The sequence below is a fragment of the Ailuropoda melanoleuca genome, chromosome 16 (assembly GCF_002007445.2).
Source record: "Ailuropoda melanoleuca isolate Jingjing chromosome 16, ASM200744v2, whole genome shotgun sequence".
Lineage (NCBI taxonomy): Eukaryota > Metazoa > Chordata > Mammalia > Carnivora > Ursidae > Ailuropoda > Ailuropoda melanoleuca.
In genome coordinates this window covers 20,406,128-20,430,192 of record NC_048233.1, presented here as the reverse complement: position 1 = coordinate 20,430,192, position 24,065 = coordinate 20,406,128, and the positions used below count along the sequence as shown (strand labels likewise).

The window sequence follows — 24,065 nt, the reverse complement described above, 5'->3', positions numbered from 1 at the left end:
TCCACAGTCCTACAACCTGGAAGTTAGGAGGTAGGAGGCATGTAGCTTTTTATTTTATTTATTTATTTTTTAAGATTTATTTGTTTGAGAGAGAGAGCGTGCACAAGTGGAGGGGCAGAAGGAGAGTGAAAAGGAGAAAAATCTAAAGATGACTCCCTGCCGAGCACAGAGTCTGACANGATGACTCCCTGCCGAGCACAGAGTCTGACACTGGGTTTAGATCCCACTACCCTGAGATCATGACCTGAGCCAAAATCAAGAGCCCATTGCCCAACCTACTGAGCCACCCAGGCACCCCTGGAGACACCTAGTTTTATGTTGCTGCTGCTACTGCTGCCTCTTCCCAGATATGCTGCTTCTGTGCCTAGATCCTTGCCTGGAAGCCTGGGATTGCCAGTCAGTCTGGTTCAAGAAATCTCTCTCTCTCTCTCTCTTTTTTTTTTAGGATTCATTTATTTTGGGCCCAGGAAGAGGGAGAGAATCGTTTTTTTTTTTAAATTATTTTATGTTTTTTATTTTTTTAAGATTTTATTTATTTATTTGACGAGAGAGAGACAGCCAGCGAGAGAGGGAACACAAGCAGGGGGAGCGGGAGAGGAAGAAGCAGTCTCACAGAGGAGGAGCCTGATGTGGGGCTCGATCCCATAACACCGGGATCACGCCCTGAGCCGAAGGCAGAGGCTTAACTACTGAGCCACCCAGGAACCTCAGGAGAGATTCCTCAAGTAGACTCCCTGCTGAGGATGGAGCCCAACACTAGGCTCAGTCTCATGACCCTGAAATCATGACCTGAGCTGAAACCGAGAGTCCAACATTTAACCAGCTGAGCCACCCAGGTGCCCCCAAGAACTCTAACAACAATAGGGTGGGGTTTAAGTTGGCTTTTACAAGACAAACTAAATATTATTATTATTATTTTATTTTGTTATTTTTTTGAGGGGGGGCAGAGGGAGAGGGAGAATCCCAAGTAGGCTCCATACCCAGAGCAGAGGCCAACATGGGGCTTGATCTCACACCATTGAGATCATGACCTGAGCCAAAATCAAGAGTCCTATGCTTGACTGACTGAGCCACCCAGGTGCCCCAAGGCAAACTAAATATTAGTTGAGCATGAATAAGCCCACACTTTTTAAATAAACTATGTACAAATAGATATGCAAATAAACATGTATAACTCACTAAGCTCAGATCGGGCTTTTGTCTACACTGTGAACCAGATCTATCCTTGTTAAGGTTACGAAGTGACCTCCATGTTGCTAAATCCAGGGGGCAATTTTCAGTTGTTATTTTACTTTATTTATTAATCTATTTATTATTGCAAATCTATTGAATTTGCTACAATTTTTCCCCTTCTTTTTTGAGCCACTTTTTTTTTTTTAACTTGTCTTCCAGGACACCACACTTGCCTTTGTTTTTTGTTTGTTTGTTTGTTTTTCTACCATTTTATTGGCCACTCCTTAGACTCCTTGGTGTCCTAACTTCTTGTTGGAGTGTCCAAGGATTCAGGTCTTTGACCTCTTCTCTTTTCTATCTACTCCCATTCACCATCTAGTCTCCTAACTTTAGTTATCTGCTGTATGCTGATCACTCCCAGCTTTCTCCAGGAAAGACCAGTTCACTGACTGTATTCTCATATTTCAATTGCCTCCTTGACACTGTCATTTAAATGCCTAAAGGAGACATCACACATGACATATTTAAAATTGAACTCCAAATCATTTCCTCTGTAATCTATACCTCAGTAAATGGCAGGTCCATCTTTACAGCTATTTTAGCCAGAACCCTTGGCATTATTCTTAATTCCTCTTTTTCTCTTTTTCTGTTTCCATTACATCAGCAAATCCTGTCACCCCTTCCTCCAAAATATCTCCAGAATCTTCTTACTTCTCACCATCCCCAGTGCCGTCACCCTCCTCCAAGCCACCAGAATCTCTAGTCCACTGCTGCAGGAGATTCCTGGCTTGTCCCTTTCTTTCTACCCATGACATCTTGTAGCCTGTTCACACAGAAGCAGAGTGGTTGTTCCAAAATATGGCATAACGTTACTCCTTTGCTCACCCTACTTTCACTTTATGTTCATCTTAGAACAAAACCCAAAGTCTTTATCATACCCTTCAAGGCCCTAAGAATTTGTTCTCTAACCTCTCCACCAGTCAACTCTCTGACTGAGAGTTTTACTTTTTTACTTTTACTTCTGAGCCCCCTGCTTACTCATTTCCAGACACAATGGGGTCTTTGCTCTTCCTTTTGTACCCCAGGAATGTTTCTTCCTCAAGGTCAGCAACAAAAGTTCCCCCTGGATGTCTATAATGCTCACCACCTCATTTTCAAGGATTTGCTCATATGTCTCTCTTGAGGTCTTCCCCAACCACCCTGTTTGAATTGCAGTCCTTCAAAAGCCATTTCCTGATTGTCTCATGCCAATGATTCGTTTCTCTCCACAGCCCATATCACCATCTGACATATTGGTTTTTTTTTTTTTAAGATTTTATTTATTTATTTGACAGAGAGAGAGACAGCCAGTGAGTGAGGGAACACAAGCAGGAAAGCAGGGGGAGTGGGAGAGGAAGAAGCAGGCTCCCAGGAGAGGAGCCTGATGTGGGGCTCGATCCCAGAACACCGGGATCACGCCCTGAGCCTAAGGCAGATGCTTAACGACTGAGCCACCCAGCGCCCAACATATTATTCATTTCACTCATTTGCCTTTACTTACTATGTCTACCCACGAGAATGTAAGCTCCATAGGAACAGGGTTTATTACTTATGTCCCTCTTACCCAGAACAGTGCCTAGAACATAGTAGGCACTCAGTAAATACTTGTGGAATAAATGAATAGCTAATTTGAGCATATATACTTAAATCTACATCTAACATATTATAGATCTAACCAATGTATTTTTTTGCATTTTTATTTTATTTATATATATATTTTTTCTTTTTTTAATTTAAATTCAGTTAATTAATATATAATGTATTATTTGTTTCAGGGGTACAGGTCTGTGATTCATCAGTCTTATATAATACCCAGTGCTCATTATAACACATACCCTCCCCAATGTCCATCACCCTGTTACCCCACCCCTACTCCCTCCCCTCCAGCCACCCTCAGTTTGTTTCCTAAGATTAAGACTCTCTTATGGTTTGTCTCCCTCTCTGGTTTCGTCTTGGTTCATTTTTTCCTCTCTTCCCCTATGATCCTTTGCCTTGTTTCGGTAGATCTAATCAATGTATTTCTAATGTTGACTTCAAGCCCTCCTTAGGACTGACTGAGGAAAATGCCACATATCACCCTGGATCAATCTGGATGGGTTAGAGTGCTGGCCTGTGCGTGTCCTTCTCTGTGTCCTGCTCTGGAGTTCACCGGACTGTTCTCTGTTGCAGTCATGCAGGGAATTCTTAATTATCTGCTGGCAAATGACTTTATAGTTTAAGTACTATATCTTTATCAACTATATTTTCATAGCATTGGCTGTTTCTTTTACCTACTAGAAATAGAGGAAGTAGAATTTTTTCTTGTGCTGCATTAAGTGCTGACCTCAGCTACGAATGATCACACAGACTCTTGGAATTTTATCTTTCTGGTTTAATTACTTTGTGCCTATGTGAAGCCTTTATAGCATACATTCATGTATTCCATTTATTCTTCTGGTATAATCCATATTGGCTTCAAATTCATGCAGGATGGCCTACTTAATATCAGAATAGTTATTTTATGTACCAGTTCTGTAGATGTAAGTTCTTCCCCCAAAGAACTGCAGCCCATAGGCATTGTTTCAGCAAGCAGGAGATCCTGTAGCTGGTCGTTCTTGCTGACCCAGCTAAAAGACACTGAATGACGCATTTCACTTCCAGGGGCTATTGCTAGGTTTTGATAGTCCCTGGTACTATAAATAGCACTTCAGGGAACACTCAGGTACACTGAACATTTTCTTTGCAGTCCAGTTCAATGTTTGCAGAAAGAAAGTCACATGCTGTCTGGTTTGCACAAGTCACTTGCCCCTCAGCGCCTCCCAAGTTCTAGACAGACCCACCCAGAGTGTACATTTTCTCATAAACACAGCATTTGCTTTCAGCATACTTTGTGCCTTTGTTTGTACTGCTTTCTCTGCCTGGCAAAATCCTATTCATCCTTTAAGATTCACCTCGAGTGAGAAAGCTTTCTCTGAGTTGGCTTGGCAGAAATTTGCCCTTTTCCTCCTGTGTGGGATTCTCCACAGCACGTAGAGCATATGTCTTCTACAACAATTTCAGCATTACATTAGTCTGTTAGATAAGTTTCTATGTTCACAGCCCCCTACATCGCAAACTGTGAGTCCTGAGACCTGTGACTTTCTATATCTTTTTGTATTTATCCCTGACAATTAGCATAGGAAACACTCAGCCACTGTTTGTTGGGTGAATCTGTATGAATGAATGAAATTGCATTCAGATAGGGAGATAGAATTCATTTAAGCTTGTTCCCAGTTTAATGCCTTTAAAACTAATCCTATGTTTAGTATGGATTTTTCTCTTTTCCAGAGCAGCTAGTCTCTACTATGTACATGGTCACTTTGATACAAAATATGTTATATTTAAATACATTTCAGGGAATTAATTTTTTTATCTAAAAAAAATTTTTTTTTTAGTTTCAAAGGCACAGGCTAGTTTATTCCTTACAAACTTCTTGGCATCTTTCTTTCTCCATGCTCTTTTGGTCTGCCCAGCCTTCAGTCAAATTCCTCCAATGGGTCTGCTGTAAACAATGATTTTGTGAGCGGTTGTGTGTTCTCTGCAGTGAAAACCCGCCTTGTTTTCTGTTGCTAGGCAACCCCATTCCAGCTGCCCTTGAAGAAATGCGCGGTGGTGGGAAATGGTGGGATTCTGAAGAAGAGTGGCTGTGGCCGTCAAATAGATGAAGCAAATTTTGTCATGCGGTAAGAGAGAGCACCCACAGCGCGGCCTCTGCCTTCTCTCCTTTCCCCCACCCCTTCCAAAAGCCCTGGGGCCTTTCAAAGCTAGTCACTTGTGATTAATCAATTGTAACTGCTCTTTAGCTTCCCTTCAAGTTCATATACAAGTGAATTTAGGAGAGGGCCAGGGAGCAAGGGAACGTGCCCCAAGAAAGTACAAAGCCAAGAAGGGAAGGGCTCAGAGGTCTTGGGGAGACCCAAAAGTAGAAACACTTAGATTTTGCTTTAGATTATATAGTCAGGTGATAAAAACTTCAAAGATTGTCTGTAAATAAACATTTTCATTTATTCATTTCACCCTATACCCTTTTCATCTTTGTTTTTCACAAAGGCATTTGTGAGTAGCCACTGGGATTTGAAGATGGATCTGATCTGTGTATGGCTGGGACAACTGGAAGGAAGGAGGGGACTGACTTTTGAGCAGCGAGGAAATTTGGTTAAGGGACTGAGCAGAGTGGTGGCATGTATGTCCCTTGGAGGGGAACATAGGAGGCTTCTGCCGGGGTGTGTAAAAAACTGTTAACGATGTGTCCAGCCAGGGGTAGAGACCATCCATCCACCTGTGGTGGCACCAGCCTGCACCCTTGGATGATTTTGACCAGAAGTGAAGACAACAAGTGATTGGATTGACCTGGGTTTGGGATTGTCCGGGTGAGAGGGAGGAGAGAGGGGGAGTGACAACACGGAGGTTCCTGGCTAGAGAGAGTGTGAGGTGACATACCTTCAAGTCTGGGCTGGATAGGAGGTGGCTCTGAGAGGCATGAACAAGAGAGGAAGGGTGCCAAATGGGGCCCAAGGGCAGGTCATTCAGAGCCCAGAGGCAGTGGGTGGTGGCAAAGATAAGAGGGAGGTGGAATAATAAGAACTAACGTCAAAGAGTGGCCCACCAGAGTATATGATTTCAGAACGCAGTTTGTCTGGGGGATGATCAGATGTGTGGCAGAAAAAGAAGACATTTGTAGCTGTGGAAGCAAGGAACTTTGAAGCTATAGTGTGGAGATTCTTTCAGTTGATCCGGAGTTTCACTGACATGGGAATGACCGTGACGCAGGTGACAAAACCTACAGGGCCGGGAAGGCTAAGCCCTGTGGCTCCACAGACAGAAGAAAGCTGAGCCAAGGAAGGGGGGCCGTGGCATGGGATTTGGATTTTGTGAGCATTTTTAAGGATAAATAGAGAATATCTAGAAGTGGTCAAAGGTGGTTAAGAGAACACTAAACCACCTGTGAGCTCTGAGCTCAGAGGAGTAAGGGAAGCTGAAAACTGTAGTTGAGAGTGTTTCGGGGGGGAGTCATGTACTTGGGGGAGAGCCAAGTTCCTGCTCAGAGAATGAGAGTTGGGCTCCTTCAAAGACTTTTTATCTTACTCGTGAAGCCTGGGGCAGAGTGGGGAGGTCTTTCTATATCTATCTTTCCCTCATGGAGGTGCCCTGGATAATTTTTCCCGTATAGGAATGTGTTTTTCTCTCCATTGCAATTTATTATTATTATTATTACTATGTCTATCTTTCCCTCATGGAGGTGCCCTGGGTAATTTTTCCTGTATAGGAATGTGTTTTTCTCTCCATTGCAATTATTATTATTATTTTTGTGATATATACAAACAGTAGGAAAATGTAGAAAATAAAAACGTAGTTCTCTTGAGTCAATATGACATCTGTCTATTGAGCTCCTACTAGGTGTTGGCGTTGGCTGGGTCTAGAAATGGTACGTTAAACAATTCTGTCTTGTATGTCGAACCTGGAGCTGCACTAGTGCTCTGATAGAGGTCATTCAGAGACAGATGGTGACGGGTCAGGGACCTTCTGAGAAGTGGTGTGTGGAGTGAGCCCTGTCTGCATTTCACTCTGGGCACAGGCAGAGCCTTTCCAAGGCTCTAATGTGAGAAAGACGCCAGTGCTGCCACAGTGCATGGAGATGAGGTTGGCGAGGTATTTCGGCTACAGGAGGGGCCACAATCACCCAGAGAGTTCAGGTGGATGAGAAGAGCAAAGACCCTGGGCCAAATCCAGGCAACCACTCCAAAATACTGGCATTAGGTAGAGGCTGAGGAGACAGCAGAGAACACAGAGGGGAAGAGGATAAGCTCTTGCCACAAACTAGCTCTGTGACCTACAGCGTGTCATTTTACCCTTGCTGGGGCTCAGCATATGAGGGCGTGGGAGCAGACAATTCCTCAAGGCTTTCCATTGTGAAAACTCCTTCTATATAACTACATAATTGTAACAGTTCGTGTAGTCTAGTTTATATTTGCAGCTTGCTCTCAAGTATGTTTATTTGCTCTTTCCAAAAACTATGTAAGGAACAAGGAGAAGTGGTTATTATACTCACAGATTCAGGGAATTCAAGTGATTTCAAGAGGTCTTAATACAGTCTGGCGGAGGCAGTACAATAAATGTTTTTATATTATTCCTAAGTGTGTATNAATTTATTTGACAGAGATAGAGACAGCCAGCGAGAGAGGGAACACAAGCAGGGGGAGTGGGAGAGGAAGAAGCAGGCTCATAGCGGAGGAGCCTGATGTGGGGCTCGATCCCACAACGCCGGGACCACGCCCTGAGCCAAAGGCAGACACCCAACCGCTGTGCCACCCAGGCGCCCAACAATAAATGTATTTTTATATTATTCCTAAGTGTGTATATATGTATATATATATTTAGGGAGATGCATTTCTTAAACTTAACATGTTGAAGACTAGGCCTAAGCATTTTTTTGGGGTTATCTATATTTATTTATTGCAAATAAACAAGACTAAGTTTGCATTATATACAATCAGCATTGCTATATTCAAAGTCAGAATTAATGAATGTTTGTGGTTAGGGTGCACAGCACAGTAGTAAGCATAATGTTCATAGAATACTGGAGAGGTGAAGATTGAGAATTCAAAGAACTAGACCTATGTGTGCATGCACCTTTGATTTAATTTCAAGAATAACACCATTTTCTTTTTTTTTTAATTGAACTATAATTGACATGTAACATTATATTAGTTTCAGGTGTACAACATCATGATTTGATATTTGTATACACTTAAATGATTACCACAGTAAGTCTCATTTCCCTGTTACCATATAAGTTATATAATATGCAATAGAGTATTATTGACTATAGTCACATGCTATATGTTACCCCATGACTTATTTATTTTATGACTGGAGTTTTTATTTCCTGACTCCCTTTACTCTCATTCCCACCCCTGTCCCTTCTGGCACCCACCAATCTGTGCTCTCCATCTATGAATTTTGTTTTGTTCTGTTTGTTTTGTGTTTTAGATTCCACATATAAGTGAAATCACACAGTATTTGTCTTTCTCTGTGATTTATTTCACTTACTATAATTCCCTCAGGGTCCATCTTTATTGTGGCAAATGGTGAAATTTCTTTCTTTTTTATGACTGAGTAGTATTCCATTGCATATATACCTCATCTTCTTTATCCATTCATCCATTGATGGACACTCTATGTCTTTTGATTGGAGAATTTAGTCTACTTACGTTTAAAGTAATTATAGATAGGTATGTACTTTTGCCACTTAGTTCATTGTTTTCTGGCTGTTTTGTAGGTGTTTCTTGTTTCTTCTTTCGCTTTCTTCCTTTATGGTTTGATGTCTTTCTTCAGTGTTATGCTTAGATTCCATTCTCATTATTTTTTTGTGTATCTACTATAGGTTTTTGCTTTGTGGTTACCATGAGGCTTACATGTCTCAGCCTATATAAACACAATAGTCTATTTTAAGTTGATAGCAAGTTAAGTTTGAACACATACTAAAACCCTACATTTTTACTCCCCATCCATGTTTTGTTTTTGATGTCATGTTTTACATCCTTTTATGTTGTGTATCCTCTAACTAATTACTGTAATTATAGTTATTTTTACTATTTTTATATTTTAACCTTCATGCTAACTTTGTAAATGATTAGTCCATTACCTTCATTATATATGAATTTACCAATGACATTTTTACATTTATATATTTTCATGTTACTGATAAGGGCCCTGTCCCTTCAGCTTAAAGAAGTCCCTTTAACATTTAGCCAGATTAGTGGTGGTCCTTTAGTTTTCCCTTGTCTGGAAGACTCTCTCTCTCCTTCAACTGAATGAAAACCTTGCCAGATAGAGTCTTCTTGATGGGCAGTTTTTTGCTTTTAGCCCTTTGAATATATCATGCCACTTTCTTCTGATCTGCAGGTTTCTGTTGAAAATGTGCATGTGGTCTTACGGGGGTTCCCTTATTTGTAACATGTTGTTTTTCTCTTGCTGCTTTAAGATTCCATCTTTAACTTTTGACATTTTAATTATGTGTTCTGGTGTGGGTCTCATTAGGTGGGATTCCTAAATCTGAATGTTTGTTTCCTCCTTCCCCAGGTTAGGGAAGTTTTCAGCTATTGTTTCTTCAAATAAGTTTTCTGTCCCTTTCTCTTCTCCTTCTGGTTCCCCTATTATGCAAATGTTGATCTGCTTGATATTGTCCCAGAGGTTCCTTAAGTTATCTTCACTTAAAAGTTGTGGGGTTTTTTCCTTCTTCCTGATGCTCTGTTTCGGTGAGTTCCACTGTCCTGTCTTCCAGGACACTGATCCTTCCTTCTGTTTCATCTAGCCTGCTGTTGAACACCTTTAGTTTATTTTTCAGTTCAGTCATTGTATTCTTCAGCTCTGTGACTTCTGTTTGGTACTTTCTTATATTTTATATCTCTTTGTTGAAGTGCTTTCTGTATTTATCCACTCTCAGATTGGTGAGCATCTTTGCGATCATCACTTCGAACTCTATCAGGTAAATTACTTATCTCCATTTCATTAAGGTTTTTTCTGGGGTTTTATCTTGTTCTTTCTATTGAAGCATATACCTCTTCTTCCTTTTGCTTGACTCTCTGTGTCTGTTTCTTTGTATTATGTCAAACAGCTGTGTCTCCCAGTCTTGAAGGAATGGTCACTGGAAGATGGGGGTGTGTGTTAGCTTGCTGTCTGCATCTGACCTGGGAGTGACTGTTTCTCTAATTGTTTCAGACCTGTGGGCTCCAGATACACAAGTTCCCCTTGGCCCAGAAACAGGTGTTTAAGGGGCATCCCTTGTGTTTTCTGAATGCACCTGCTGGCTTTGGTGGCTTGGATCCACAGGAGATGGCCAGACTGGGGCATGCCCTTACACAGGCTTTGGCAAGGCAGATGAGTGCTGGGATACTGGCACATACACCTGCTGAGTTTGGCATTTTACGTATTTTAAAGGGGGGAATGGGAGCACCATTTCAGCGCAAGCAGCACCAGCAAGGTAGGAGAGTGCAAAAATGACACACACTGGCACCTCCATCCTTGGAGAGAGTTCCAGCAGACCCCTGTCCTTCTGGCAGATGCTTTAAGATTAGCCGATGAATGTCTTTCACATATGGTCTAGGTGCTTTTCAGCCTACTGTTTTTGCACTGGTACACAGGGTATTGAGCCTGTGCATGAGCCCTCTAAAAGGGGAGTTCTCCATTTCTTACAGTCCTTTGGATCTTCTAGCTACAAGCCATGCTGGTTTTCAAAGCCAGGTGCTTTGGGGCCCATCTCTCTGGTGCAGGTCCCAAGGGTTGGGGTCCATGTTGTGGGGATCAAATACCTCGCCCCTTAGGCATATGCTCTGTATTTGTGAGATCCCTCCCACTTGTGGATTGCCATGACAGGAGTGGGGTTTTTGACAAGACCAGCTCTCTGCTTCTCCTGCCTTTCTTGATTTGGCCCTTTTATCTTTTGTTGTGGAGTTGCTGTTAAGTTTATTTTCAGGTCTTTTCCAGGGAGAATTATTCTATAGGTAGCTGTGGATTTGGTGTACCAATGGGAGGAGGTCAATTCAGGGTCTTCCTATGCCACCGTCTTGAATCCCTGCAAAGAGTAGGGCCATTTTCATAACATATTTGAATTTTTTAAGAGCCTCATTTATGGTTTACAATATGGGGGAGTGTTATCAATTGTTTATAAATTATTCTTATTTGACCACTTAGGGATCTACTTATAAATGGTTACTTCATACACATTTTTTGGGTGCCTTGAGAAAATTGAGGTGGTATTACACATTCAAAATTGAACATTTAGAGAGTGCCTATGATTAGAAAGCATGTAGTATGTCTGATCTTAGACTATAGGGTACATGGAGAGTTCCAAAAATAGCCTTACCTGCACACAGCGATATACCACATTACAGTTCAAAATGTTTTCCAGTATTAGGATATAACAGTATTATAATTTTCTTTGCTTAGACATTTTCAAATACACCCTTATCTTTTTTTAAGATTTTATTTACTTAGAGAGAGAGAGAGAATACGAGTGGTAGGGGGCGGGGCAGGGATCATGACCTGAGCCAAAGGTAAATGCTTCACTGACTGAGCCACCCAGGTGCTCCTCGAGTACATTTTCTAATGCTAAACATCTATTTCTTGTTTTTCAAAGTAAACATTTGCTCTATAATCCAAGATAGCACTTTTAAAAAATAATAGTTTGAATACAATTTATCTGGAAGATCTGCAAGACAGAGAGACCATGATTGTATCTTGGAGGTGATTTGGGTGGCTCAGGGATACAAGGGAGGGCAACATCATTTTGGTGCTGTGGAATTATCCTCAACTGTGTGTTTTGCATACTTAAATATGCATAACACTTCTAAAGTTTTTATTTAAATTCCAGTTAGTTAACATGCAGCATAATACTAGTTTTAGGTGTACAGTATAGCGATTCAACACTTCCACAAACACCCAGTGATCATCACAATGAGTTCACCCCTCAGTCCCCATCACCTATTCAACCCATCCCCCACCTGCCTCCCCTCTGATAACTACCAGTTTGTTCTCTATAGTTAAAGAGTCTGTTCCTGGTTTGCCACTCTCTATCTCTCTCTTTTTTTTTCCCTTTGCTCATTTGTTTTGTCTTCTAAATTCCATATATGAGTGAAATCATATGGTATTTCTCTTTCTCTGACTGAGATATATACACTGAGAGTGTGTATATATCTCTTCTTTATCCATTCATCAATCGATGGACACTTGGGCTGCTTTGCTGTTTTAGCTATTATAAATAATCCTACTATAAACATCAGGGTGCATGTAACCCTTTGAATTTGTGTTTTTGTATTCTTTGGGTAAATACCTAGTATAGCAATTGCTGGGTCGTAGAGTAGTTCTATTTTTTTTTAAAAGATTTTATTTATTTATTTGACAGAGATAGACACAGCTAGCGAGAGAGGGAACACAAGCAGGGGGAGTGGGAGAGGAAGAAGCAGGCTCATAGCAGAGGAGCCTGATGTGGGGCTTGATCCCATAACCCCAGGATCACGCCCTGAGCCAAAGGCAGACGCTTAACCGTTGTGCCACCCAGGCGCCCCAGAACTCATTCTTCTTGCTCGGCAGGGAGTCTGCTTCTCCTCTCTCACTCTTTCTCTCCCCCTCCCCATCACTCATTCTCTCTCTGTCTCTCAAATAAATAAATGAAATCTTAAAAGAAAAAGACATAAATGCTCAAATTTTTGCTTATGTTTTATCCTGGAAGTCACCTTCATCTTTGCAAAGATCAGTTAAATCACAAGACCATAGTCAGCACCCCTGCTGGATGAGCCTGGTTGGTAATGCTGAAGCTCACTCCCTCATAAGGATCCTCAGAAACCACACGGGATATGGTGTGACCACCAGACTGTAGACATCTCAAGAGGAGGCCCTGTGACTTGGCTTCCCCCCCTACAATGACCATTGTGTTTTTTTCAGTGGGCACTCAGCAAAAGTCACCAACTGGCTGACTGAGTAATCTATGGGTAGCTGCCTGAAGGGCCAGCATTTCTTTACTATAGAGCAGATGAAAGGAAGATTCCAAATTAACTGAGACAAGTTCTGCCCAAGATGCCCTGATGTGGTAAGAGTCACAGGACAAATACAAGACAACATCAAGGAACTTGAGCTGATCAGCCGAGTGGGTGTGTGGACAATTCCATGTCCTGGGGAAATTTGTAGGGTGAATTTAATAGTTGAGGGAATGGCAGAGACCTTAATGTTTATATCTCTTTACCTACAAATAAATGATGTTTTAGTTTGTTGATGTAGTCAAGAGTTAGAGATGCTCTGATGTGTGGTAAGAGTCAAGTTAGAGCTAGGGGTGGAGAGGAAAAATTAGAACAGAGTAATAAAAGAAAACCCAGTGGAAACTATAGACTCATGTATGGTCTTCACAAAAGGTATATATTTAATTATAAATATATTTCTGATTCATGGTATTTTTTAGTTTTTACTATGTGTGATGTATCAAGGTAGGGACTTTCTATACATTTTTTACTGTAATCCTTACAACAACCTCATTAGAGAGGAAAAGTCATTATCCTTATTTTCTGTAATGAGGAAACTAAGGCCAGGGAGATGAATTAACTTGCCTAAATTTTCACTGGCAGAAAGTCATGGGATTTGGATTTGTAGTTGCCATATTTTCCATTGTAAACATTCATAAGACATTGTGGCCAAGGAAAGCAATCAGGGCTGGGGTGGTGTGTGTGTGTGTGTGTGTGTGTGTGTGTGTGTGTGAGAGAGAGAGAGAGAGAGAGAGAGGAGTTATTTTTGTCACCAGGAAAACATCACCTGTACTCTTTCCCTTGGCTGAACTGGAGCAGTGGAGAATCAGTGCATTTCTTTAGATAACAAATCACTGTTCCACCAGTAGTCAACCCATATATTGGTCATGTACACAGAAGTTGGACATGCATTGATTTAGGTGGCAGAGTTTGCTCTGAATGTACTATTATAATTTAGAGTTTGGGAACAGAAAGGAAGCCACAAGCAAATACAATTCTTCCCTGTGTCTTGAGGTTTCTGGGTATACAGAGAACACTGCAAGCCCTGTGTCCTTAGTGTACCACACCCTTCTGAGCTCTAGTTTCAAGCCTAATACTGCCTGTCCTACCACCTCAAAAATATTTTGAATGGAATAAATTCATCCTAGTTAATGTCTCTTTTTTAAGAGATCATTTAACTCTCTAGTTGACATTTTCTTCTAAAACAGGACTCATTTTTATGACTGCAATTTGAAGATGGTTATAGTTAGTCATTTACTGACTGTTAAGAGGGAGAGGTGATAAAAATGATTATTTGTGAATTGAGCTAGATCTAGTAAAATTCCTATTTGTCGTGGTAACTGACTTGATTTCAAAGTTTGTAAATCATTCTAAAATGTTTTGTTTTTCTAGATGCAATCTTCCTCCTTTGTCAAGTGAGTACACAAAAGATGTTGGGTCCAGAAGTCATTTAGTGACAGCTAACCCCAGCATAATTCGGCAAAGGTAAGAGTTTATGACTTCTGTTTGTGAGGAACTAAAGAGGAAGGCCTTTGAAGTATTTAACATCTTAAGGCAGTGAACATAATTCAGTTTGAGAAACAAAGAAGAAAACCATCTGGACAGGCAGGAAGGACGAAGGAGGGAATTGTAAATAAACTAAGCAGGAGTATGGGAATCTAAACACTATTTTATGCTTCTTCTGGGATTCTGTTTCATGCCTTTAGAGATGGTAGAAATAACATGAAAATCCATTGTTTTACTTGAAGAAGCAATGCAATTGCCTGCTTGCTCATTTCTACTGCTTTCTAAGTTGTTGGCTTTAGTCCCAACTCATTGATTGGCATTGATTGGTGAACTGAATTAATATTAGTTTTGTTAAAGAATAAAAACAAGAAATGACCCATCTACTGCATATGTATGCATGAAAATAGCAAAATTGTCAGAATATACAGGAATATATTATCATATGATGATATTACATTACATTATATTGCGTTCAATCAGATTTGGGAAAGCAGATGGAAAATTCTTGCTCCCAAATCAATTCTGGAGATCTTAGACAGCTGCTGTGGAAGCGTTTGGGGGTTGGTCTTCAGTTGACAAAGCCCATAAGTAAACTATCGGTTGTTTCTTCAAGGATTGCTCATTGTAGAGAATGACTCAATCTCTGTGAAAAGAGAAGTCAAACATTGCCTTACACTCTCCTGCATAGCTAGCAATTAGGACTGAAATACCCAAATGTTGTGGGCTCAGGCACTTGTCATCTAAGGGAGTCTTATCCAAGTGACCAGCACATGTGTGTCACTTTATAAGCAATGCTGTACTGCTTGTTTTGGTTCACAAGTAAGCATTCCCATATAATAGATGTTTAGAAATACAACCAAACGGCTTTTTAATTTTGACAGGTACTGTGAAGTCACCTCTCCAAAATGTACTATTTCCTTACTCTTTTGTAAGGGATAAGACTTCCTGTTTCCCAATACTAAAAACAACATTATATACTATTAATCTTTTAAATTTTTGGCAATTTGTTGGGTGAGAGATGATATATATTATTTTTTACTTCATATGCATTTTTTTCTGAATACAGCAAGGGTGGGGTGAATATTGACTGTTGGTATTTTCTCTGTGAATTGCCTGCTTGTAATTTTTGCTCATTTTGTGCTATTTTGTTTTTAAAAAACATTTTCCTATTGGTTTGTAGGAACTGTTTATATTATAGATATGTTTGCTGCATATGTAGCAAATATTTTCTTCTCGCCTATCATCGATCTTTTAACTTATGTCCTTTCAAAATGTAATGTTTTATGCAATGAAATTTGTTAGTCTTTTCCTTTACGGCTTCTTTTAAAAAACAAATCTTTCTTTGGATGATCTTCCTTACCCACATCCCTTCCGTTGAAAAAAATTTTGTCCTGTATTTTTCTATGCATTTGTAGTTTCATTTTTCATGTTTAAGAAATTTAACCTAGGGGTGCCAGGGTGGCTCAGTCGTTTGAGCATCCAGCTCTTGCTTTTGGCTCAGGTCATGATCTCAGGGTGGTGAGATCGAGCCCAACATCAGGCTCTACGCTCAGCATGGAGTCTGCTTGAGATTCTCTCTCTCCCTCCGCCCCACCCCCTGCTTACACACCCCCCCTCTCTCTCAAAATAAATAAATCTTTTAAAAAAAGTATTCTAAAAATCCATCATTATTTCCTTGATCATTTTTAAGTTATTTAATTATTTTGGCATAAGCTTAAATTGTCACCGAGTATGTACTTTCAGTGTATTCTATATTGTGCATATGCTTTAAATATATATTGCCAAAATCTCAAAAGTGCAGATTTAGCTCTTTGGATGTTACAAGTCCTCAGTGTTCTTTGTCAAAGTAATTCATAAGTCAAGCTTTCTGTCGGAAAAAGGCTGACCACCTTCTAATTCAAGTAAGTGTTAAAACTTAACCCATATAATCATCTTACTTCTGAATTCTAATTATTCAACATGTAAGGAAAGTATGGGAGTTGCTTTAGTTTATCCCCTAGATGAAAGAGGTATAACCTCTTTGTATTTCTTATAAGGATCTTTTTCCTTTTGTTAAGGGACACTCCCTCAGACACTGTATCTTGGAAATGTTTTTTTGCTGGCCTGAGTGGTTTTTACACTCTGGGACAACGCGTCATTGTAACATTTGGGAGGTAGGAGGTATGCCTTTTGTGAAGTGGAGGAGGGAAAATTATGGAAGTAGAGTCTGGAAAAGAGATAGTTGCCTGGACTGTTAGATTAGGCTTGAGCAAGTAAGTTTTAGAAAAGTATGTAAGTGAAAGTTGAGGATTTGGAAGTTTTGCGGGGAGAGGGAGATAACAATGGAAGCTTCCTAAGGACAATGTTGCCAAGGTGCTCATTCAGCAATACTTTTTGAAATCTGCTCTAGGACAGGGAATAATACTAACTGGAATGAGACACAACTGCAGTTCACACCCTGAGGCTGCTCACTGTCAGCAGACATTCCCATGGTCCTATTGAACGGTCTGTACAAGGGTCCTAGGGGTTCCCTGAGCTGCTTCTGAAATTTATATAAAAATTTCATATATGTGCATGTATTTTTTTAATCAGATTTTCCATGGGTTCCATTACTCACAAATGTTTAAAATTTACCGGCCGAGCTTGAGTCATTCTACAGTAGCATGATGTAAAAATAGAGATGAGAGTTCTCAAAGCTTGCTTTAAAAGAGTTTTTCAGTAGAGTTGAAAACTCAATTAGCCATTTGCCCATAACAGGAGTTCAGTATATATTGGAGCAAATGATTGTTAAAGATAGAAACTGAAACTTAGTTGATTGTTCTATTATGACATTAAGACTTCATTTTCAAACTTTGAAGCTCCAACCTGGGACATGATTATTTGCTGCCACTAAGCAAAGAGCAGCAGGATTCTGAGTGTGTACGTGTTTCCATGTAAGCATTTTAGAGGTGATAGTATAGATGTGAGCAGCTTGGGGTCAAGAATCTTCATCTGTGTTCCTGAGACCCCAGCATGTTGTTTGGCATACAGGACATGCAGACTAAATGCTTGTGGAATGAATGAATAAGTGAATAAATATATTTTAAAATCTCCTTTAATGCAAATTTTACAAACCAAATTTGCATGATGTAGTTTGAATAGTCTTATAAAAGGAGTCTTTTTTTTTTGGTGTCAGTTAAAATATTTATGGTCTTAAGATGAGGCGATGAGCTTTTTAGTAACAGGTATTTCAAAATAGTATTAGTGGGAGACTTAGCTGGGAAGACTTATTTACTCTTTTTTTTAAGTTGACATGAATTAGGACACAAAAAAGTTTATAGAACAAATGGAGTGTGAATCAATAGTGGAGTTAACATTTTAAAATTTGTAAATGCATAACATTTAATTCATTAGGAGGCTTTGCTATGGGACCCCAGTATTTATGTTAAGTTCTTAATATCGAATATGTTGGGTAATCTCTTCACATACAATTGGAACAGACTTCATCCAATGATTACTGTCTCTGATTTTGCTAAACGCAACTGGGACTGTAGCGATATTAGCAGGGAGAACAATCATTTATTTTATTTATGTACTTTAAAAAATAATTTGAGAATTGAGGAAAATAACTTTGGTCTAAAGATTATAGCAGTTTCTCTTTAAAATTCTATATGACTCACATCTCAGACTGTGTTCCTAAACTTCCGTATCTCTTCTGCCGGATGACTCCCTTTTTCTTCTCTCTCCAAACTCAGAGCAGCTTATCAGTGTTTGCATCAAGGCTTAGCAGTCACTGATAGCCGTTCAGTCTAACATCTGTCATGATATAAGAGAATTAAAAAGCAGATACTAAAACTGGAACTAGAGAGAGCAAGTAGAAGATAGGGAAAAGATGCCTCTTAAAAGGTACAGATCTTCATGAATTTGTGTCTGAGAGACAATATTACATAGTGGTAAGGAACACAAGTTTGGCTTTAAACAGATTTGTGTTCAAATTCTGGTGCTGGTACTAATGTGTGCTTCTACTTAACTGGCTATGTAACGTTAGTTGCTTAACCTCCCATCTGTCAAGTGAGAATAAAATTGTCTTGAGGATTGCTGAGAGATATAAATGAGACAGTATACCTGTGTCCAGTAGAAGCTGTTCTGATTGATAACCAGCATGGCTACTCAAGGGGCTCTCCATTTGCAATACATTTTGTTCTTGGATAAAACATATTTTCAAATGTATTATTGGGCTCATCAAATTTAAGGACTCTCCAAGGGTATCCACACACTTCTCCGGCCAAACTAAAAAAACCCACAAAACAGAAAATCAGGAAACTAAAGCCAACCATGAGATATAAAACTCTGATCTCAACGCTAAGAGCTGGAGACCAAGTCCAGGACCTACCATACTAATTAATGTGTGTCCCCTGTTAAGCCCTGATAAGGGACCTAATGTGGTCCTATGTCATTAGCAGCCCCTGGTTTCCAACAAAAGCACAAATTTCTTCTGGAGGAAAACTCTCAGAATTCCCATATATCACTTTCAAACAAATAATAAGCTCATAAGCAAACACTGAAATGCACACAAGCCATTGAGAGTCCTCAGAGACAAAAAGCAAATGAAAAATTACAAATATAAATGCTTGAGAATGTACTAGAATTGTCAGATGCAGTATATAACTAAGTATGAAAGCTTTATAGAAAAAAATAAATAAGTCAATAAGAGAATATCAAAATTAACTAGGTAACCTTGAACAAGAATGAAGTACAACTTTTAGAAATGAAAAATATGATTGTTGAAATCAGATTAGACACAGCTGAAGGAGAATTGGTGAGCTGGAATAGAGGATATAGAAAATATGGAGGCAAGTTAACAAACATGGAGCATAGAATGAGAAGGATTACATTAAAATAGAATTGTGGACTTATAAAATAGAGGTTAAGGTTGAAACTTTTTTAGAATTAAATAGTAACATAATCTGTAAGTACAGAAAAACCGAAGCATCCAACATTGTCAACTAAATTTTAAAAAATGAAAGGCAGGAAATCAGAGGGGGGAATGAACCATGAGAGACTATGGACTCCAGGAAACAAACTGAGGGTTTCAGAGGGAAGGAGGGTGGTGGGATGGATTAACCAAGTGATGGGTATTAAGGAGGGCATGTGTTGCGATGAGCACTGGGTGTTACATGAAAACAATGGATTGTGGAACATTACATCAAAAACTAATGAAGTACTGTATGGTGACTAATATAGCATAAAAAAGAATAAATAAATAAACATATGACTTGCAAAAAAATTTAAAAATAAAGAAAATAAACATTTGTTATTGGAAAAAATTAAATGAGATAAAATACATTATTATTTTAATAGATGTTGAAATGTAATTGGAAAAATACTTATTTTATTTTATACTTGAAAAAAATAAAAAATAGAATAAAGAAATGCAAACCTAGACCATTTTAGTAAAACTAAACTAAAGGCAGTAAGAAGCTGTAAAAAGCAGCCAGATAGAAAAGACAGATGACCTGCAAAAGAATGATAATTAGTTAAAAAGCAGACTTCCTCCAACAGTAAAAATGGAAGTCAGAATGCAGTGGAAAAGTACCTTCAAAGTACTGAGAGAAGAAATGATCAGCATAGAGAGGTGTACTCAGCAAATCATTTTTCAAAATAAAAAACATTTTCTGAAAAACAGACATGAAGAGTATTTACCACCAATAGATGTTCACTGAAAGAAATTCTAAAGAATGTATCTCAGGAAAAAAGAATGTTACTTCAGGAGGAAAAGCTGGGATGCGAAGAATTTGGTAAGCATATAAACAAATCCAAACATACCTCCTGTGCATAAAATAATAATACATTATCTTTACATATGATTTTGATTTGTAGTGTTGAAACAAATGGCACAGCTAAAGTACTGAAAGATAATATCACATGAATTGGGAGGGGGAGATCAGAGTTGAAGTGTTTTAAAACTCTTGTTTCAGTTATTCATTGCACAGTAATGCGTCACTCTTCATGACTTAAACAACGACAATCGTTTCGGTGTGTTTCACAGTTTTTGTGGGTCAGGAGTTCAGGAAGAATGAGGCTGAGCAGATCTGGCTTATGACCTCTCACCCGGTGGCTGGAGTTGAAATGGCAAAGGATTGGAGCAGCGAGGCTCTCTCTCTTTCTCCATGTAGTCCTAGGGCCCTCCATGGGGTCTCTCCTCGTGGACTAGTTTGGGGTCCCTCACAGATGGACTGTTTACATGGTAGCTGGCTTCCCCCAAAGCTAGTAGCTGAAGAGAACACATTGGAAGTGCCTGGCATTTTTATAACCTCACGTCGGAAGTGACTTCATGCTTCCCTCATATTCAGTATCAGTTCCATCATATTCTGTTGGTTGAAGCAATCACACAGGCCCACCAGGTTCAAGGAGGAAAAGTGCTAGTGTAGATACACCTCTTATAAGAGGAGTATCAAATTCACATTGTTGGAAGAGGACAGGAGAAATGACAGGAGATATGGTCATGATGATCTCTAGAAATATAATCTGCCATGATCTGCCCTCAGGCCAAGCATTTCATATCCCCAAACTTTCAGAATAAACTCAGCTCCTCCCTGAAGATCCCCCAGGACTTATCCCATGACAGCATTGACTTAAAGTCCCAGGATCTTAAAACAACAAAAACCCATAAAGTTGAAAGAAGTAGCAACTACAACAGAAACCCAGAAAAGCATAACCTAAAACCAAAAATACAACAGAGGGGATTTAAAAAACCAATGCTGATTTTTTGAAATGTCTGAGTGGATTCTTTGAAAAGGTGGTAAATAAAAATTATTTTAGGAGTGCCTGTGTTGGCTCAGTTGTTAAGCGTCTGCCTTCAGCTCAGGTCATGATCCCAGCGTTCTGGAATCAAGTCCCACATCGGGCTCCCTACTCGGTGGGAGGCCTGCTTCTCCCTCGCCCGCACCCCCTGCTTGTGTTCCCTCTCTCACTGCCTCTCTCTGTGTCAAATACATAAAATCTTTAAAAAAACATTTTTTAAATAGGCTTCTCATTATTTTTCTACAAACCTGTTCTAAAAACAAAGAAAAAAACTCCTAGTGTATACAGATATATGTATCATGTTATGGATAATTTGAAAACAGTGACACTCTTTAAACATATAAAAATACATCCGTGATTTTATAACTTACTATATGTCTGTTGATGGAATAGTATGCAAAGATACTTTGAAATAAGGTTCATGAATAATTTTAATAAATGGCAAAATGCTCATGTTATAGTATTCAGTGAAAAAATAAGCATATAAATGTGTATGCTTCAACTATAATAAAAATTATATGCACAGAAAACCTCTAAGAAATAAATCAACAGTTTCCAAATATGCTGCACAATTTTATAATAGGAAAAAAATCATTTAAAAAGCAGCTTTGTTATTTAATATTTTCTCCTAATAAGAACTCATTATGACAGTACAGCAGCCCTGTGAATTAGAGGGGCAGACCACCTGAATAAAGCCCCAATTGTGTGTGTGTGTGTGTGTGTGTGTGTATGTGTGTTCCTGTCCCTCTGGATCTAAGTGAGATTAGCTTAGACCTCACATTTTGTGTACTGAATTTAGGAAGAATGTTCTCTGATGTTTCTAGTGACACCATCCTGGGAGCAGTAGAGGTGAGTGTGGTACCAAGAACCCAGCTTCTGACACAGAATAGTTATTACATCAAGTGTCCATTTATTTCCTTCCTTTAATCCCTCCTCCGTCATCTTCTAATCCTTAGCATTAAATACCAGGTCAGAGCAAATGTTGCTCTGAAAGCATTGGTCATAATTAGTAAATAGCTATGGGAGTAGCCTAATTCTCCTGGTAATTTCATGCAGGTCCATTGAGAATGGGTTGCATCCCAGTGATAAAACATTAGGGTGTGGACTCAGAAAGAGTACCAGTTTAGGAATCATTACACAGGATTTATATAGACACCACAGTACCAAAAATTTTACCGGCTTCTCCTCAACCTTCTTTTTATATGTTCTTCAGTTGTATCATTTTCATAATCATCAGAATGTCAGTGAGTTTCAATTAGCGTGGAAGGAAAAGAAAAAGTGAAGGCGGATTTCTGGAAACCAGTAGGATAGCATTGGCTGTGTGATCTCAGATAAGTTACTCAACCACTCTCTGCATACAGCATGGCAGGAAAAGTGTTGTTAACAGTTGGCACCAGAATTTTGTTTAGCAGGGGCGCCTGGGTGGCACAGCGGTTAAGCGTCAGCCTTCCGCTCAGGGCGTGATTCCGGCGTTATGGGATCGAGTCCCACATCAGGCTCCTCCGCTATGAGCCTGCTTCTTCCTCTCCCGCTCCCACTGCTTGTGTTCCTTCTCTCACTGGCTGTCTCTATCTCTGTCAAATAAATAAAATCTTTAAAAAATTTTTTTTTGTTTAGCAAGTGTGCTGTCTGTATGGAACTCTTTCTTGCTGATTTCGGGGAGTTAGGGAGTGACTCGGGTCATGGTATTGTATCCAGAGTTGAATGCGAGTAGTAGAAAAGTATAGAACCACTGGGATGAGCCAAAAGAGAGGAGATAAGGAATAAAGAAGGGCTAGAGAAGGAAGGGTGGTGAAGGAGCAGGAGAGAAATCTTTGGGAACCTTAGGCAAGTTGGCTAGAAAAGAACTTGAAATGTCTAACATCAGTTGTAAATGGTTTTCCGGAAACTGTGTGTTCTGATATTATTTCCCCATGACCTCCCTCTCACCTTCTCTTACTCTTCAGATTTCTAATATATCCAGGCATTTTTATATATGATATCTGTGTGCGTGTGTGTGTGTATATATGGTGGAGGGACTGTTTCATCTGGGATCAGTATAGCCTGTGCTCTAAATAATGGCACTTAGGGGCAGAGAGGGCCTTGAAAATGTAATTCTACTAGGAATATATGGATTGAAATCCTGGCAAGTGCTACACTTTTACTGATGGCACGCCCCTTTGGAATGTGGAGACACCCTCTCGACTCACAAAGATATTTCATTAGAGCCAAGGCATTTGTGCCCCAGCTTAACTGTGGGAGGCAACCTTAAATGTAGTCTGAAACTGGCTAATTATCTTACAAACTCCATATGTGCTAAGAGCTTCTTGGGGCAAGATGGTGGGGGTCCATCTGTGAACACTTCCATTTCATGGAGTTCATTATGTATGTAGTGATTTCAGATTGTTCAGCTATTAATGAATTTTACTAATTATCCTCCCAAAAAAGATAAGATGGTAGTAATTGTTAGTATGTATATGAATATTTCTTTAGTCTTTGTGAAAATTACTTTACTGTTAAATTTATATATATATATATTTTTTAAGATTTTATTTATTTATTTGACAGAGAGAGAGATAGCCGCTGAGAGAGGGAACACAGGCAGGGGGAGTGGAAGAGGAAGAACCAGGCTCCCAGTGGAGGAGCCTGATGTGGGACTGATCCCAGGACCCTGGGATCATGCCCTGAGCCGAAGGCAGACGCTTAGTGACTGAGCCACCCAGGCGCCCCATAAATTTATATTTGTAATTAATTTTACTGGAGCTTATGAACCATGTAGATTAAATAGAATGGTTTTAGAAATTACTAATTGTAATTGTATTTGATTATATATTGGTTAAAATAATGTTATATATTCTTATTGAGAAATGTTTGCTTTTCAACTTGAATTATAAGAACATGACTCTAGAAGTTTACTAAATTGCTTTAGTTTATTTAATAGAGGGATTTTTTTTAATCAGAGTTTTAGTGTTTGATCTATAAATCATGATATGCATTTTGGTTTACGTTTCCATTATTAGCTCTCATATCCAGATCTGTGTGTGACATAGAGACACACACCTGCACACATAGCAA

General features: G+C 39.4%; 1 protein-coding gene across 1 annotated transcript in view; it reads left to right on the top strand.

The window, feature by feature from the left end:
* The window catches only part of ST8SIA1 (ST8 alpha-N-acetyl-neuraminide alpha-2,8-sialyltransferase 1), a 144,098-nt gene that overhangs the window by 76,672 nt on the left and 43,361 nt on the right, over positions 1–24,065 (top strand). Inside the window, exons 3-4 of the mRNA XM_002915279.4 lie at positions 4,804–4,913; positions 14,136–14,228. Of these exons, the coding sequence (XP_002915325.1) occupies positions 4,804–4,913; positions 14,136–14,228 (203 nt within the window). The remainder of the gene's footprint in view (positions 1–4,803; positions 4,914–14,135; positions 14,229–24,065) is intronic.